Here is an 18,019-nt window from a genome sequence, read left to right as displayed (position 1 = left end):
TTGTAAAACACCAGGATTCTAATTGGCTCATTGAAAATTTCAGCGGCTTATGGTCAAGAAGTATAGAATGATTTTTTGCAGAAGATTCTGTTTTTCTGTCTGTCCCAATTCCCACTTCCCCCCCTCCCCTTCATGTGATATGGGTCCCCTACTAGAGGGTTGGTCACACGACCTGAGCTAGCCGGAGTACCCCCATGCCCGGAACTCAGGTCCAGGGATGGGAATACAAGATCCACACAAGATCACAGCGTGGTCTTTCTGAGATTGAAACCGTCACTGGGCATGTTAGTTTCCTAGGCTGCCATAGCATATTAGCACAAACTGGGTGGTTTAAAACAACAAGAATTTATTCTCTCACAGTTCTGGAGGTCAGAAATTCAAAATCAAGGTGTTGGCAGGGCCATGCTCCCTCTGAAGTCTCTCGGGAAGAATCTTGCCCTGCCTCTTCCTGGTTTCTGGTGGTTGCCGGCAATCCTTGGTGGACCTTGACTCATAGCTGCATGGCTTTAATCTCTGCCTTGGTCATCACACGGCCGGGCACCTTCCCTCTGTGTCTGGGCCTGTGTCATCACCTAGTATTCTCTCCGTGTGCATCTCTGTGTCTCTTCTTTTTTTAAGGAGACCTGTCATATTGGATTAAGGGCTCACTCTACTCCAGTATGACCTCTTCTTAACTTACATCTTAATTATATCTGCAAAGACCCTATTTCCAAATAAGGTCATGTTCATAGGTACCAGGGATAGGACTTCAACATCATATCTTTTGGGGGGACACAGTTCAACCCACAACATTAGATGAGAGAGAGTCTCTCCCACTACGATTGCAAGCTCAAAGCCATGTGAGCATGCCCACCCACCTGAGAAGTAAGTAAACAGAACCAAGAGATGGAGAAAGACAGAGAAAGGCAGGGCCCTAATGTTAATGAATCCCTGGAATGCAGCCATACCTGAAGCCAAGTCCACCTCTTGGACTTCCCAGTAACAGGACCACAAAATATCCTTCTTGTTTAAATGTATTTAAGTTGGGTTTCTGTCACTCACAACTAAGAGTTCTAATTAATATATCCACCAATGAACAAGGCTATATAATGTGAAATCAAATAGTTCCCCATAATCTGGGTGGGGAAGAGTGAGTGAGATATGAAAATAATTGGCCATGAGTTGATAACTGTTGAAATTAAGCGATAGGAATATAGGAGTTTATTATTACACGATTATACTATGCTCTCTACTTTTACATATGTTTGAAATTTTCCAAAAGAAAAAGTTAAATCAAATGTTAAAAAAAAACTCCCCCAGGACTCACACTTAAAGTCCAGCACAACTCAGGGCAAACAAAAGAAGAGAAAAAGTAGAATCATACATAAACCAGACAACAGCAGGCCTTCACAGGGAATATTTGCAATACATGAAAACAGTAGCTCGAGCGTTCTTTGCGGCACGCATAGCGCTTTTGACACCAGACCTGAGTCTACCAGGGCTTGACACAATCAGGAGGTCTCAGATAACAGTGATTGGCAGATGACCACCCCAAACTATGCGGAGAAGGACCAGCAAACGGCTTCAGCTCCAGGGGAAACAATAGATACACAGTGCACCACTGGAGGAATTCACCTTTCCTCCTAGTTAATCACAATAAAGCAGCTATTATCCATGGCTAGCAATAAAGCAAGGGTGTGGCTCAGACAAAAGACAGGGTTACTTCTCTAAATGTGTACTGACAAGACTATTGTTCCAACACAAGAATACATTTCACGGTTTATGAAACACTCATGACTCTGTGCCTTAATTTAAGCTAGAGTCACCACCTCTTCTGGGATCCTGCCTTCTTCTTGGATTAGAGGTTCTTAACCCTAGCTGCCCATTAGAATCACTTAGGATCTTTAAAAAAATCCTGATGCCCAGGCTATACCCCAGACCAACTAAATCACAATCTCTGGGAGTGGGGCCCAAGCATCAGTATTTCTAGAAGGCTTCTTGGTGATTCTATTGAGCAGCTAAGGCTGAGAACCACTGCCTCAAATAGACCTAGCTCTGTGAGGTGGTCACTCACTTTGGATATGCGCCTCACTTCTCTGGGCATCTCCTGGTATCGGTCACACCAACCCCACTTCCTGATCTGCTCGTGTGGGTAGATCTCAATCAGTCCAGTACCTAGTTTCTTCCTCTTCGTAGTCATTTCCTAGGGCTGCCATGACAAAATGCCACAAACTTGGTGGCTTAAAACAACAGAAATTTATTCTCACAGTTCTGGACGTCCAAAAGCAAGGTGTTGGCAGGCCATGATCTCTCTGAAGGCTCTAGGCAAGGATACTTTCTTGCCTCTTCCAAACTCTGGTGCTTGCTGGCAATCCTTGGTGTTACTCGGCTTGTGGATACATTACTCCAATCTCTGTGACTTCATCGTCACTTGGCATTCTCCCTGTATGTCTGTGTCTTTTCTCCTCTTCTTATAAGACCACCACTCATACTCAATTAATTGCCGACCCTACTCCAGTAGGATCTCAACTATTTACATTCGCAACAACCCTATTTCCAAATAATGTCACATTCTGAGGTTCCGGGAAGGAAACTATTCAACCCAGTGCGCTCTTCTTCACCCACACAAAGCCTAGACGTTGTCTTCATCAGAATGCATATAAGACCTAGCTAACTGGGAGCACAATGCCTTTTAAACAAATTTTTATTTTGAAGTCATTTCAGATTTATAGAATAGTTGCAAAGATAGTACAGAGAGCTGTATGCGCCTCACCCAGCTTCCTCTAATGTTAACATCTCATAAACCATGGTACATTTATGAAAAGTAAGAAATTAACACCAGTACAATACTAGTAACTAAACTCTACACTTTATGTATATTTCACCAGTGCCCGTTTTCTGTCCCAGGATCCACATCAGGATACCACCTTGCATTTAACATAATGCTTTTAAGAACGAAAAGAGTCTGAACCAAGTTCTGATCCACAGCATCAAAAATTCACTTCAGGCTTCTTTCTCTAGCTCACCCTCCAGCTTCGTAGCCACTCTCGCTTTTGCATCCAACTGGTTCTATGTTTCATGTGCTCACCTTTCCTGTTTGGATCTGATAGTTTCAATTTTTTAGTCAAGTTAGTCCTTAACAATTTTGAGGTCATCGGACCACTTTGAGAATCCAATAGAAGCTACAGACTCGCCTCTGAGAAAAATGCACAGACAAAAACAATTTTGCATCCAATTTCAGAGCAGATATCAATTCCCCCTCCTCCTCCCCAAGGGCTTCCGCCTAGGCACAACCTTTCACAGCTTGGCTTTTCCAGGCATAGATTCTGTAATGAAATCAGCATAACTCACTATCAAGCTCTCTCCCAAGGCAATGTCTCCAGATCCTGGACATAGCAGCAGTGTTCCACACTCTGGGTTTTTACCAACAACAGCTGCCCCAGCCACTGTCTTGGGCTGAGGCTGGGCAGAGCTCTCCAGCTGGACACTGAGGACAACTGGACTCTCTCTTTCTGGCCAACTTGGCTGTCTGTATTGAACCCCACAAGTTTTGCTTGACCCATCACCACTTTGGAGCCCATTTTCCCTGTGATGGGAAGAAACATCTCAGAATTTAACACTTCTTAGTCCAAAAGCCGTGTTATCACCTGGGTTTCAACAAAGAAAGGTGACTCCAGGATCCAGAGCAGCACTGACAAGTTCTACCAAAATTGGATCTTCTGTCATTTTGAAATGGCAGGAACTTTGTCCCGAGGTCAACGCCTGCCTACCACACTTCATCTTTGGAAACAGCATGTGAGGCCCCTCACAATGAAAGCCAAACAGCTGTCAACCCTACAACCCTACATGTTCTCTTAAGCCACCACACCAGCCCCTATAGCAGGAACCAAAGAAAAGGGAAACCATCCCTGCTCACTCCTCATAACCTTAATTTGAACCTCTTGCTCCAACCCGTTCTTTAAACCCTGTTCTGTCCCACTTGCTCTGCCATCCTCAGAAGCTGCTTGTTTCTATCAATGCCTAATCCATCTGACTGATGGTCCAGGTGTCACCTGAGCTACATACCTTTGGTAAAGACCCCTGCAGGCTCCCCGGTGCCCTGGGGTCACACATTCTCCCCTATTGCCACTCTAGCCAGGAGCACACCAATTCCTCCAGCATCAACCACAGGGCAACAGGGTTGGAGAAAAGATAAAAATAATTCCTACGGACAGGGCTGGGTCTATTCTTACCTTCTGCAAATGGTTCCCATTCATAAAATCGGCCCATGAATGGCTTGTTGTTGTAGGATGCACATTGTACCTCTCGGATGCTTCTACTGCTTTCTGGGCATACCTAATAAAGCAGAGAGCAAATATGCAATTAGTGTCCATATTTCCCCATAGCCGCAGCCAAATCCCAGGAGACCTCTCCAACTTTAAATGCCAGTCCTTCTCTACGGAAACCAGGGTTTCTGAAAATTTGCTGATCACCTACATCGAAAATTTAAAATGCAGATCCCAAGGCTTCATTCCACAAGCTCTAAGTCAGATCTTTGGAAGGACACTAAATTTTTAACAAGCTCCCCAGGTTAAGTTTTTGCACACCATAATTTGAAAACCAGTCACCTAAACCTTCTGCTCCTGACAAATTGGTCTGCTCACCTCCCACAAAGAGGTCATCCACTTCCATCTGTTTGACTTTGTGCGTGCCATTCCTGTGCATGGGATAATATTCACAGCAAACATGTGCAGAGCCCTTACCATGTGTGGGCACTGCTGTAAACATATTACACATATTAACTCATTTAATCCTCACAACAACCACTGAGGTAAATATGCTAGATTTGCAGATTTTTCACAGATGAGCAAACTGAGGCATGGAGGAGCCACACTGCCAGCAAGGACAGAGGCTGGATTCAACTCCAAGCAGTCTGGTGCCCACCAGGCTGCATCTCAGCGTCCTCCCCATCTTATGCAAATTCTCTCCACCATCTAACACAGGCGCTCCCAGCCTCTGCACACAAAGGAATCACCCAGAGATCTCATGGGAAATGCAAACTCCTGGATCCCTCCCCCAAAGATTATTATTCAGTAAATCTGGGATGGGGTCCCGGAATCCGTATTTTATCAAATTATCCAGGTGCTTCTGATACACTAGACTACTCAACGAAAATATCCAGCTCCTTGTGGCTTATTTCCTTCTAATTTTTAATAGTAAATATGAGCAAAGTGTGACATATAAATAAATGTGAAATAAAAGAAGATCAGAATCTGTAATTCAAATTGCAGGTAAAGTATGAGCTAGCTTTTTTAAACCTAGCTGCACTCAGTTTAAGTGTGGGGTGTGTGTGTATGAGTGTGTGTTTTAATAATCAGAAGGGAAAGGAATCTGGCCCCTTAAATATTAAAAGCCGTATGTATAGTCTCTGGAATGAATGGCTAGGAAGATAGCTCAAAGTCCTGAAAGATTTATAAAGAAACCTACTGTATGTTTCAGAAAGCCCAGGTCTTCTGGAAGATGAGGTAACAGAGGGAGGAAGGAAACGAGGTGGAAGGAAAAATGTCTTGTCTTGATAAAGGGCAGTCGGGGGAGGCTGCTGGTACAAACACCCAGGGTGGTCATCACCCTGCTGCAGCCTGAGCCAAACCATATGGAGCGAGAAGCCATGTGAAACAGAACGTGATAGAAACTGGCGGGAATAAAAGGGCTGGGTGGATGGGCAGGGTGGGCTGAGCTCTGACAATCAGTGAGGAGCTGACAGGCTGGGGAAGGCTGTCTCCAAGGGCTCTGGAAGCCATGCTGCTGGCAGCCCTAAAGCCGGAACCATGTAGACTTCCAGCAATACCAGCTGTCTCCTTGAAGGATTTGGGGCTAAGATGCTTTTTACAACCCTTTGACCCGAACCAGAGTTCAACTAGAATGTGATCAGTTGGGTGACTTGGGAGAAAGCACCATCCTTGCAACGAGAAAGACTCTCTAAGGAGTTTGTTAAAAATACAGATTCTTGGGGCTGGCCCAGTGACAAAGTGGTTAAGTTCACGTGCTCCACTTTGGGGGACCAGGGTTCGCAGGTTCGAATCCCGGGCACAGACTGACACACTGCTCATCAAACCATGCTGTGGCAGCATCCCAGATACAAAATAGAGGAAGATGGGCACAGATGTTAGCTCAGGGCCAACCTTCCTCAGCAAAAAGAGGAAGATTGACAACAGATGTTAGCTCAGGGCCAGTCTACTTCACCGAGAAAAAAAAAATATGGATTCTTGGGCCTCACCCCAGTGGGAGGGTGGGGAAGAGGACCTAGGAAAATATGCTTGAATTGCTCCCTCAGGTGATTCTGGTGCCGCCTGCCTGGCACCAGACTGTGCAGCAATTAAGAGCCACACCCAAGCCTCAATCTCACTCCAAATTACTTAACATGCAGTGTTGGGGCAGAAAAGAATCAAATCCAACTCCTTTAATTTACAGATGAGGAAACTGAGGCCTGGAGAAGCGGTGTATCTTGCCAAAGGTCCCACAAGGACATAGGAAGAGAGCCCAGAGCGCTGACCACCCACCCTGGCTATAATCAGAAACTACAGATGAGCTGCTGGTTGCAGGTATTCATAATGGAAGCAGACCAGAACAAGGGGGCTAAATGTCCTGTTTCTCGAATAACCACACCCACGTACAGCCAGAAGCCATCCTAATTAGCCTGGTGGCAGTTACCAGAATTGGAAGCTGCAGACCACACAAACTTGGCCAGTCTGCTTAATCCTTTTCTCTCCATCAGCAAAGTATCGCAATAGACCAAACCACGAACCAATGCACCTTCAGAATCATTTTGAATTGCTCAACATTTGATGATACAAATGCACATTTCATGACATGGAAAGCAGTCCACAATCCATCAAGCGAAAAAAGTGTTAAAATCATTGTGTGTGTGTGTTGTGTGGAGAGAGAGAGAGAGGTTAAAAGTTATCTCTGGAAGGTGGATTATAGAGGTTTTCTCTTTACAATTAACTTTTGGTTTATTCGTATTGTTTAATTTTTCTGCAATACATATATAATATTTATGTAATAAAAATTTACCAGTATTGAACCCTTCCAAACACATTTGGCCCTCAGCCAGCTTTGCATGCGCTTGTAGTTTACAAACCTACAGTGTGTTTTAATACTCCACTAACACCTGGCGGTCTTATTACATCCATATGCATCTGCCAAGCCAACCAGTCACCTGTGATGAGTCACTCAGGATATCCGGTCCCTGGTCATCAACAAGTTCCTTATATCCGAGCATGGCCCAGTTACCTCCTAAGGCAGGAGGGCTTAACGTAGCATCAGACCCACAGTGGGGAGTCAGGTGCTAAGGCAGCAAATCTACCTACAGTTGCCAGGAGGCAGCTGAGCCCAAGGTTCACTATGGTATCTAGCAAGCACCTAGCATGGGAAGGTGCAGCAGAAGGTAACAAGGTGCCCTGGCAGATGGGCATGGCCCTGTGCGTGACCCTGAGCAGGGACTCACATGATGCCAGGCAAGCTGCCAGTTAGAGGTAGGGCACTACTTCCTGGGGAGGAGAGAGACCTGGCCAGAGAAGTGCAAGGCTCACAGGGCCCACACATGGACGTGGGTTATTGAGGCAGAATTATGGTACAGGCGAGGAAGGTAGAAGCCCGGAGTCATGAAGATGATGTTGAGAATAGCTAACTTTTACTGACACTTACTAAATGCCAGATATTCCACCATAAGATTTATGTATATTAGCTCATTTAATCTGCACAATTATTATACCCATTTTCCACATGAAGAAGCCAAGGCAATGAAAAGTCAAATGAGCTGCCCAAGGTCACAGAGCAAGTGGTGAGTCAGGATTTGAACCCAGACACCAGAACCTAGGCCAGCAACCACCATGCCATGTACCCCTCAAGACTGTGTGGACAGCAAAGTCAATTTGCAATGGGTCCTCAGGCAAGAGGGCCTTAACTCCTTCCTGTTTCCTGTCAGGAAAGGTCCTAGAAACCAAGGTCAGATTCAGCCTCTGAGGCCTGGTAAAGTAACCCCAGCTGTAACGAGCAGGGAGCTGTGGATTGAGGATGAAAACCAAGCAGGGCTGGGACATCCTGTTTCATGTCTCTTTTGTAGATTACATCTGTTTGTACTTGTCATACTATTATCAGTATACGATCTCCTCTCATTGTAACAGACTCTCTGAAGTTAAAACTTTCAGGTTTCAGATCATTTTACACTTGTTATATTTCAAGTGGGTTGTTTCCTGATGCCATAGACTGAGTCACCCTCACCTTATCAGTAATTGTCTCTATAACACACTGTGAATTGGCTTTGGGCAGATTTCCTGCAGACAGCTAATCCTTTCCATGGGCACAGATTCTTGCAATCTTCAGGCCAGAAAACTGAGACAGGGAAAAAGCCATGTAGATGGAGATCAGGCTCACTCAGGATGGGGCCAGCAAAGACTGGAGCTTTACAGCCAAGAAATGCCCCTGGAAGACAACCTCCTTCAAATGACTCCCTTCCACCCAAAAGAGGGAGGGATGTTTCCACTGGTCTCTTATGGGAAGAGGAATAAAGATGTACTTTAATAGAATGAGTCGAATCCTTGTAAAGCACTTCAGGCTCTATCCAAAGTCCCATCGAGACAATTGCCTGGGGTTGCTATGAGTCACAAAGAGTATTATGGAAACTCAGGCTGTTTCTAGCGACCCTGGTTAATCCTGAGATGACAACTGCCAGTACCTAACTTCACTGCTCAAGAGGCCACTGTCGGTGATCACACACTTACCTTCTGGTAATTAATTACTTTCAGTTCCCCAGGAGACTGAAGAGCATCATCCCCAATGAAGGTGGCACCAAAGAACACGACCTTGAAGTCTGCCTGGACCAGATATGCACTTTTTTATCCTTTGCATTGCTTTGGAGTCAATCAAAAGGCCAGCTGCCATAGCAACATATGATGTATTTAACATTACCACATGAAGAAATCTGAAAAAAGACATCTAGAAAATGTCCCTGCACTGCCATGAGAAAGCGGCTATGTGACCTGGGCAAAGCACTTTGCTTCTCTAAACCTAAGTGACCCCATTTCAGTAACAAACCCAGCACCACTCCCGCCACCCAAGGATTCTTGTGAAGATTAAATTAGTAATACATTAAGGTTTCTAGCTCGTAGTAATGCTCAATAAATATTAGCTGAGTTAGAATCTAAGTAGACATCAAAAATGAATCCAGCAGTTCCAGAAGTTGTAAGCGCCTGAAAGGTAGGTGTTCTGAGCAAACATTCCCCTCCTTTCTCTTCTGCAGCTGGAAAATGAAGCCTGTTTTCCAGCTGTAGGATAATATAACCATGGACCAAAATTTCTTACAAGTTATTCAGCACATTTTTCAAATATATTTAATATCTGCTTTCTCAAGTCACTTGGAACAAACTCAACCTTGCAACAACTCTTTTGCCACCTCCCACCACTTTCAGGGCTCCTCTAGACAGCGAATTGGTTCATCCAAAAGAGCTGGGTCAAGGCTTTGGGTTTAAAAAAAAAAAAGAAAAAAAACCTGAGGGTTTCTTAGTTCTCAAACACTTTTTTTCCCCATCCAAGTTCATAATATTCTTCTAGAGAAAAGCATTTCCCTCTCATTCAGTATGCACATCAATACAGACGATACATTCAATACAATACATATACACATCAAGACTCAAAAGATATTAATATGGCTAAGCCCATCCATTCATCCAGGAGTACCCTATATATTTAAGTACTCTGAACACACGTCCATACAAATCTAAGCCTATCCCAGGAGTGCTTATTTATTTCTCCCTCCTTAGATTATTTATATATCTCTACGCCTCTAAGAAGGTCTAAAAGAGAATATCTTTTTTCTAACTAATTAGGAAGTATATGGCAAAATGTAAACTTTCTAAAACATTCAAAACTCCCACTCCTCCAAGGAGCACAAAATTTCCTAGTGGCTACCTTAGGGATCACATGAATATGACTGGCTTCCTTCCCCTGTGCTATCTATCTGCCAGGGCAGAAAGTGCAATTCTTTCAAAGGCAAACATTCATTGGGCCCCTCCTATGTGGCAGGTGTTGTGACTATGGAGGATACAGAGAAGAATCCCTCACAACAGTCTCTTGTGGGGATTTCACGGGCCAAGGTGAGAAAAATACATAAACAAAACATGTCATCCAATGAGAAGACCATAGTGAACCATTTGGGCACTAAATTTCTAATCTTACAATGCAAGAAGTCAACTGATCCTTCCTAATGTTGATAAATCAAGAAAATATAAGTTACTATATTATGTATAATCAAAAATATAACTGAAAATAAAAATGTGACTAGCAGAGATCAGCCGAGTGGGAAGAAAGGGGGTCATTTCTTCATCTTCCAGAGTGAGGAGTTGACGGGAAAGATGTGAAGTTGATATATCAAGAAGCAGAAGTATTAGTATGCTATTTAGAGTTAGGGAAAGAATGACCGTAAGAACTAAAAATTAAAAATGATTGCCTGTGATTACACCTTGGGAGAGGGACTAGTAAATATACCTCTCTCTACCACTGATATTTCTTACAATTTGTATTACTTTTTACAATCAAGAAAAGTGACAATTGTGAACAATTCATATATATGTGTGTGTATGATTCATACACATATATTTTATCCATATAAAATATATGCAAGTATTTCTATTTAATAAATATATTTAATGTTTAATATTTATATATTCGCATATATATTTCATATATAAATGAAAGGTCATTGATAGAATATCAAAAAATCAATCAGAGAATTTTCTATGGAGAATTCCTAGTGGTCTGAGAGGAAAGCAGAATGATGCAAAAAGCACTGACCCTAGCATGTATTTCCCAGATAAGGAGGTTGGTGATAAGCTCTGATTAGAGAAACTTACGTTAAGCCCCCCAGTTAGATGGCCTATCCATCCAGTAACTGGCCCCACAGTTCCTCGCAAGTTTTACATCTTACAGAATTACACTGAATTGTTACCTGGCCCATCTGCTAATTTCTCCTTAAAACTACAGTCAGGAAGTTGTTTGTCAGCTCCTCTTTCATTCAACGTGAGACTAGAAATGGGGTGGAATTAGAACTGCCTAAAGGGAACTTAGCTACATTTGAGATTTGTCAAACATTTTCCCTTCATTTTCACTTACTTTGAGGCAGAAACAACTCCACAGGGACAAATCCATTGTCAGAAGCCAGTCTCACTCCAGGGAAATTTACTGGAGAGTCACAGATACCAGAACTCATCGGGCTGTGTTTGCTAAAAGCTGCTTTTAGCTCCAGCAGTTTTTCCCCTCATAAGGTTAAGTGCACCTTGTCTAAACTCAGCATCACGCCTCCTTTGGCAGCAAAGCCCTTTAAAAATTCATAACCTGGTCCCCACCTTGCACAGCGGACTCCCTACAGCCCCCCTTCATCAGAAGGTGCAGGAGCGGAATGTCAGTCTCCTCCCCAGGGAGAAAGCGTCCAGTTCAGAGTGCTTTAAGAAAGGAAGGTGGCAAGAGAGACACCTAGGCCTCCAAGACAAAGGGCTTAAAGTGTTGGGGTGATCAACGTATTTAGCAAATAATAAAACAATACCCCAGAAACAGCGAGTAGAAACGAATTTTATTTTAATTACATCCTTCAGTCACCAGAGGGATTGCAGCGTGGTTCTCTCTTCCCCTGTTTCACCTCTATAGAGACCCTAGTTCTTCTGCTCCCAAATCTTGGCCTTCAATAAGCTTCCACAAAGAAGAAACTTAACCATTTACTCGATTCCTTGAGTGTTTATTATTTTTAGCTACAGCTGAGAAAGTGCAGGGCTGAGGATAAACCTTGGATACCTCCCTGTGTTTCCCCTTCACTGCTGACATAGTTGCAGGTGAAGACATCACTCATTGGAAAAACATCTCATTCCACCAAGAGGCCCCTCAAGCACCCCCTTCTTGCTCCTCAGCCCTTATGGGAGCACAAAGGGCCTCTAGGATCCCTGTCACCCCTCTTCCTAGAAAATCCTCCCCTCACCTGGGTAGCCTGCACTTCTCTAGGAGGCCTTCACTGACTCCACCCAGGCCAGGTTAATTTCCACTGTCCGGAGATCTCACAGTGCCTAGGCAGCAGGTGCAGTGGTGCCTACGCCACGCACTTGTTATTACCTATTTACGAGTCTCTCTTTCCCACTGGACCCACAGCCTAACACCTGACCCCACTTAGTCAATGCCCATGCTGTGCTTATGAACTCCAAGCAAGAACCTGCAATAGTGAGTGACTTGGAGCATTGCACTAGTAGATATCTAAGATTGATGCCTGCTCTAAGACCATAGATTCTCTATCCATCCTGGGGTTTGCCACCTTAACTTCCTCAAACACATTATAAGCAAGAAAAAAACCCTTCTTTATCTTTAAAGTCTACCTTCAGAGATCATTAGTGCTGCGTTTATTATTGATTTTGCAGTATTTCATAGAGGACATCTTCTATGAATCAAACAATCCTAAAGACACATTAGAATGCTTCACATTCCCAGATGACCTCGTAAGATAGGGCTTCATGTTAAACATGCACATTTGAGGGTGTAAAGAATTCCTTGGCATGAAGTTATCTATAGTTTCACTTTCATCACTTTAAATATGACCCAAGGGTGATTACAGCGAAACTACATCACAACCAAAATGCTGGGTCACTCGGCAATCTTGTTTTATTGTTGGACAAAGCGAAAGGCCTGTCAACCACAGCTAACCCAGAGGACAAAGGGGACTCTGAGTAAGGCTGACCATCTCATCCACAATTTCATGACTCAGCACTTAGAAACTGGAAGCTGTTCAGATATGGGGAGACCTTACTCCACTCCTATCTGCAGAGAGGCACATAAGCCATGTTTACTTATCTGGGTCAAAATGGTTTATTTACTAACAATGTGTCAGCACCCTACCCAGTGCCTTATATACATGATCTTATCTGAACATCGCATCAACCCTATGGAGTGGGTACTACTGTTATCCCCACTTGATAGATGGTCCTCAGAGAGTTAAATAACTTGCCCAAAGAAACTGAGGTTTGCATCCAGCTCAGCTTTGCTCCCAAGCCCACTCTCCCACACTGCCTTACAGGCCTAACACCCAATTAAACCAGTGGATTAGAATTGCTTTCTGACTTTGCACTGTGTTTTAAAAAGTTTCTCACCCATGTAGCTCATGTATGAAAGTCAAGCAAGGCCCATGTGACATTTCTGTATTTTGAGATGTTAAAGAATAAATTCCCCACTAAGACTGCGATTCTTTAAAGTGGATGGGAGGAGGTGGGAGGGACAGGAAGGAGGGTCCCTACCACCTGGCAAGCATTGCAGCCCCTGAGATTCTGACACAATCCTGCCTTCCTGTCCTTGACTAAGCTGATTCTTTTGCCCTCAACGCTCTTTTCTCTTTTTTGGCCATCCTTGAAAGTCCATCTCAAGTACGCCCTCCTCAGTGGAGTTTTCCTCAACCCTGTGGCCTCCTGCTCTGTCCTCCCAGAGGTCTTTCCCCTCACTAAATGCTCCAGCACCAAGCTCAATGACTTACAAGTGGCTGCATTTGGCACCTTCTCTGCCATTGGACCATAAGGGTGTTGAGGGACGGATCACGACCAATGATGAGACACTGTTCCAAGATATGGAAGCCTGCAAAATCATTTCTCCTAATTTAGACCACCCTCGTATGTGTTACCACACATCTCAGGAGTGAGCCTTCTACTGTGAGGGTGGTCTTAGAAAGGGGATGTTCCACCAAAAACTGGGGCTGGATATACTGGGTATTTAGTTTAAGGGATGGAGTTCTAAAGTCAGTGGATATTTCCAACTTGCCCAGGCCTACTTTCCATTCTTTTTCTTCGCCCAGATAATAATTGGCAGAGATCTCTAAATGTATGCATTATTTATTAATCTTTGGAGAGGACATAAGTAATAATCTGTATTCTCTGTCAGATTAGTCTAATTTTTGACCATATTGTCCTTCACCTTTTTCCTCTTTGAATAGGAAAATTTACATAATTTGAGGATTCATGTCATCTCTTCATGTGGACACTGAGGAGGATATGTAAATTTCTACATCAGGTCATTGATGCTAAGATGCTGGAGCACATAGGTTCACAAACGGGATGTGCAAATAAGACAACAGGACTGATACTGCTCTCCTCAGAAAGGCCTGCTTGCAAAGTTGGTCTTTGGCTGGTGTCTGGGAACCTGGATTTCAGAAGGGTTTCCATTACTCCCTAAGTGATAGGAGTGACTCACTATGCCCAAACTATTTGTACGAGCAAGATAGTTTATGCTGAACCCATGCTTTCCTCCTGGGAGTCTAAAATTTGGGTATGTGGCAGGCAGAGGATGCCTGTGTGACCATCCCCTAATAAAAACCTTAGGCTCAGTCTCTAAAGAGCTTCTCTGGTAGACACACTTCACATGTGTTGTCACAACTCATTGCTAGATGAATTAAGTGTGTCCTATGTGACTCTACTGGGAGAGGACTTGGAACTTTGTGCCTGCTGTCCTCTGGCCTTTGCCCCACGTGCCTTTCTTTGCTGATTTTGCTCTGCATCCTTTCACTGTAATCAGTCATAGCTGTGAGTACGACTATGTGCTGAGTCCTGTGAGTCCTCCTAGCAAATCATCAAACTTAGGAGAAGTCTTAGGGACCCCTAACACAGGGAGTTTTAAAGTGCACATGGGTTATGGCCCAAGTCACAAGAAGCCATGGGCTTATGAAAAGAAGATATGCAGTAATAGGACCTCTAAGGAATGACATCTCTCAATAAGGGTAAGTAGGATGTGACTTGGGATGATGGAGTGCACTGGGGAAGACACTGTGCAAGAGTGGGAATTAAACCTGCACAATCCTTTGTCTACATTTACTTCTTTGTCCTCAGCTTGAGACATTATTTTGTCAACTTCCAGAATGACAACAGACATCATGAATTCACAAGAATTGTCTAAGATTCCTTGCAATTCAATCTCCTTAGTTTGGAGTTACCCCAGCACCCAGAGAAGCCACAACTTCTACATGGGGAGAGACAGCCCTGCTGTTGGCAGCATACGTCTAGCAAAAAACGCATGTTTAAAAAATGTAGATTAGGGGCCGGCCCCATGGTGTAGTGGTTAAGTTTGGTGTGCTCGGCTTCGGCAGCCCAGGTTTGCGGGTTCTGATCCCGGGCACAGACCTACACCACTCCTCGGCCATGCTGTGGCAGCGACCTATATACAAAATAGAGGAAGACTGGCACAGATGTTAGCTCAGGGATAATGTTCCTCAAGCAAAAAAAGAGTAGGATTGGCAACAGATGGTAGCTCAGGGCGAATCTTCCTCAGCAAAAAAAAAAGTAGATTAAATGAAAGAAATGCTAAATAGACATCAGGTCCACATATATGCCAAATGCCTTCTCTTTTCTCTTCTCTTTATGATTTACTTGGTCTTCAAAATTAAGAAACACACTAGTCAATGGGAAAATATGTTCTATATTAGAAATGAATTCATTTCATTTTAAAAGGATAGCAATGGATATTCAGGAACAGGGACCATGTCTGATCATGGACACAAGTATTTCTTTTCGATTTATAAAGCACTTTCTTAACATCACCTCATTTGACCCTCATAACAACTCTATGAGGTAGATAATATGACTTTTCTCTTCCATGGCGTCTGGTCTGTTACAAGACAAGCAACGATGCTCAAAACTTACTGGTTGACTGATTAGTAATGGCCTTAGAAAAATTACTGCTTTACAAAAATTAAGAATTCCTGAAGTCTGCCAGTGGAAGAACAAGCTAAAAAGCAATCCAGGCATTCAGAGTAATTATTAAAATCACAAATTAAGTCATTTCTATGGACTCTATAGCAGGAAATATATGTTTAATGAGGAAATTGAAGCTAATATATAACAGCTGTCCTGTTACTGGTAACGGAGTATTAAGGCAGATTAAATTATTAATGAAAAATATAGTAACTTGGAAATTTAACCTTTAAACATTCTCTCATTCCTTTCTCTTTTATCTATAGTCTTTAAACCGATATTTAAAAAAAAAACATTTGGTCATCTGATCTAGTTTCCATTTATAATTTGTTTTGCTCCTCATCAGCTCTTGGATCTTCATCAAGTTATTTCCTATCAGACTTTTTCACGATGCCTGGAATAGCAGGGGGCCTCCAGGAAACTTACTGGACGATACCTATGCTAGTCAAACCTCCTAAAGCTCCCACTTCTTTGGCTCCACCACTGGTTGCCTTAAATTAGCCAACTGCACTTGACTCACAGACCCACGGGCAAAGAATAAATATTGTTGACATAAAGTCACTGCGCATTTGGGGGTTGTTGGATAGGCAGCAATCGTGATTATCAGTAATGATTCAAGAAGTTATTCATCAGTTACTAAAATAATAACCTTATAAAAAAGAGAAGTATATGAGGAGACTACATGGAGAGAAAAGAGTGGGAGGGAATATAAAAAGGTGCACTAACACGGCCTAAAAAGCCATGCCCTCAGTGTCTTCCACATGTTCACTGCCAATCAACAGAAAGGTAAGCGTAGCAGCTGATCCCAGGCCCAGTAAGAGGCAGTGAGTACTCACGTTGGTGTTGCACAGCTTGTACTGCCGATAGGCCCCAATGCAGGAGATTGCTGTAGACCGGGCAGGCTGGGAGAAGCTCTGAGCTGCCCTGTGTGCCCCCACGCCATGGCTGCTGCCTGTTTCCGGGCTATGGAAGAGACTTGAAGCTGCAGGGAAGCCTTGGTCATGGGTCAAAGGCACTTGGTAGACAGAGGCCTCTGAGGCCTGCAGTCCAGAACGAGGGCCACTGTCACTCTGGTACAGAGACCCATGCTGGGGCGCCCGGTGGGCCGGCGGGCTGTAGCCATGGCTAGGACCAGATGCTCCCTGGGACCTGGAATGCTGAGATGAGGGCCTTTGCCTCCGAAGCCTCTGCGGTGAGTGTGCAGAGTCCGTCTGCAGTGGTAAGATGTACGGCGCCTTACCATAGCCATACTTGCCAGGGCCGATGGGACCTTGGGTCCTGCTCCTAAAGAGAGACACACAAGAGAGGAGATGAACAGTCATAGGATTTTTCATGTTAGCCCAGAAACTCTGATCCATGGTAGAGGGGACTGGGTAGGAACAGAAGCTTGGGAGAAAGCCTGTGGTGGAACAGGGAGGTGGAGGAGGGCATTCCAGGAGAGGGGAAGATCATGGAGGCTGGAACAGAGGCTGGAAAGCAGAATGTGGGTAGGAGTCAACACTGGGTGATGAGAGTAGTTGAAAATGAGGTTAGAATGATAAGCTGTGCTCCGTATGTGACTTATGTCAGAGGGTTGGGGCATTTTTGTAGGTTGTAGGGAGCCACTGAAGGTTTTTCGAGAAGTATAAAGATATAATTGTAATTTCAGCCACAGTAACTTCCCGTTCACTTTTTTTCTGATAATAATTTGTGGATTTTTTCTTACTCAACTGTGCCTGATATTTCAGACCGTTTCCATTACCACTCATGCCCAAATAGCTTTTCCAGGGAAGTGGAACTTAGCTAAACAACCACACTCTAATGCAGTCCTGAGGCCTGACTTGCACTGGGTCAAACTTAATCTCTGAAGAAATGAGAAAGAGATTGAGCAACTGGCTACTCCATCACTCTCGAGGCAACCCATGCTGAGCAATGGGTGAACGGTCATCTTCACATTGGTAAGGATCTTTAGATTTTGTCAAGACCTGTTGCCTTGTAAGACCTTAGGAAAATCATGTAAACAGTGGTATGGTGGTAAATGTTTAATAACTGGCTTCCAAGGGGAAAGAAAGCCCTGATTTGTAGCATTTGCCCGTGGTGTAAATACTCCCACCATGGCCAATGTCAAGCTACCAATGTGAAGACACAATCAGCTCTAGGGAGCAGGGAAAACAGCTCCAGAAGACCACTGCATGTAAATTTATTATGCAACTACTGTTTGCAAAATACAGAGCTAGGAATGGTGAAGAAACATAAAAGTGAATCAGATAGAGGTCCCAAGACCCCAACCTTACAACTGCAAGCAACTAGAACATTACACA

At 43.8% G+C, this 18,019-nt stretch overlaps 1 protein-coding gene across 1 annotated transcript in view; it reads right to left on the bottom strand.

Moving 5' to 3' along the window:
• Nucleotides 1–18,019, bottom strand: part of THSD4 (thrombospondin type 1 domain containing 4) — a 561,131-nt gene that overhangs the window by 428,895 nt on the left and 114,217 nt on the right. Inside the window, exons 5-6 of the mRNA XM_058541977.1 lie at nt 16,556–17,003; nt 4,212–4,314 (exon numbers count right to left, since the gene is read on the bottom strand). Of these exons, the coding sequence (XP_058397960.1) occupies nt 4,212–4,314; nt 16,556–17,003 (551 nt within the window). The remainder of the gene's footprint in view (nt 1–4,211; nt 4,315–16,555; nt 17,004–18,019) is intronic.

Source organism: Diceros bicornis, chromosome 5 (assembly GCF_020826845.1).
Source record: "Diceros bicornis minor isolate mBicDic1 chromosome 5, mDicBic1.mat.cur, whole genome shotgun sequence".
Taxonomy (NCBI): Eukaryota; Metazoa; Chordata; class Mammalia; order Perissodactyla; family Rhinocerotidae; genus Diceros; species Diceros bicornis.
Note: the sequence above shows the minus strand (reverse complement) of the source record. Positions and strands in the feature narration are given on the sequence as shown.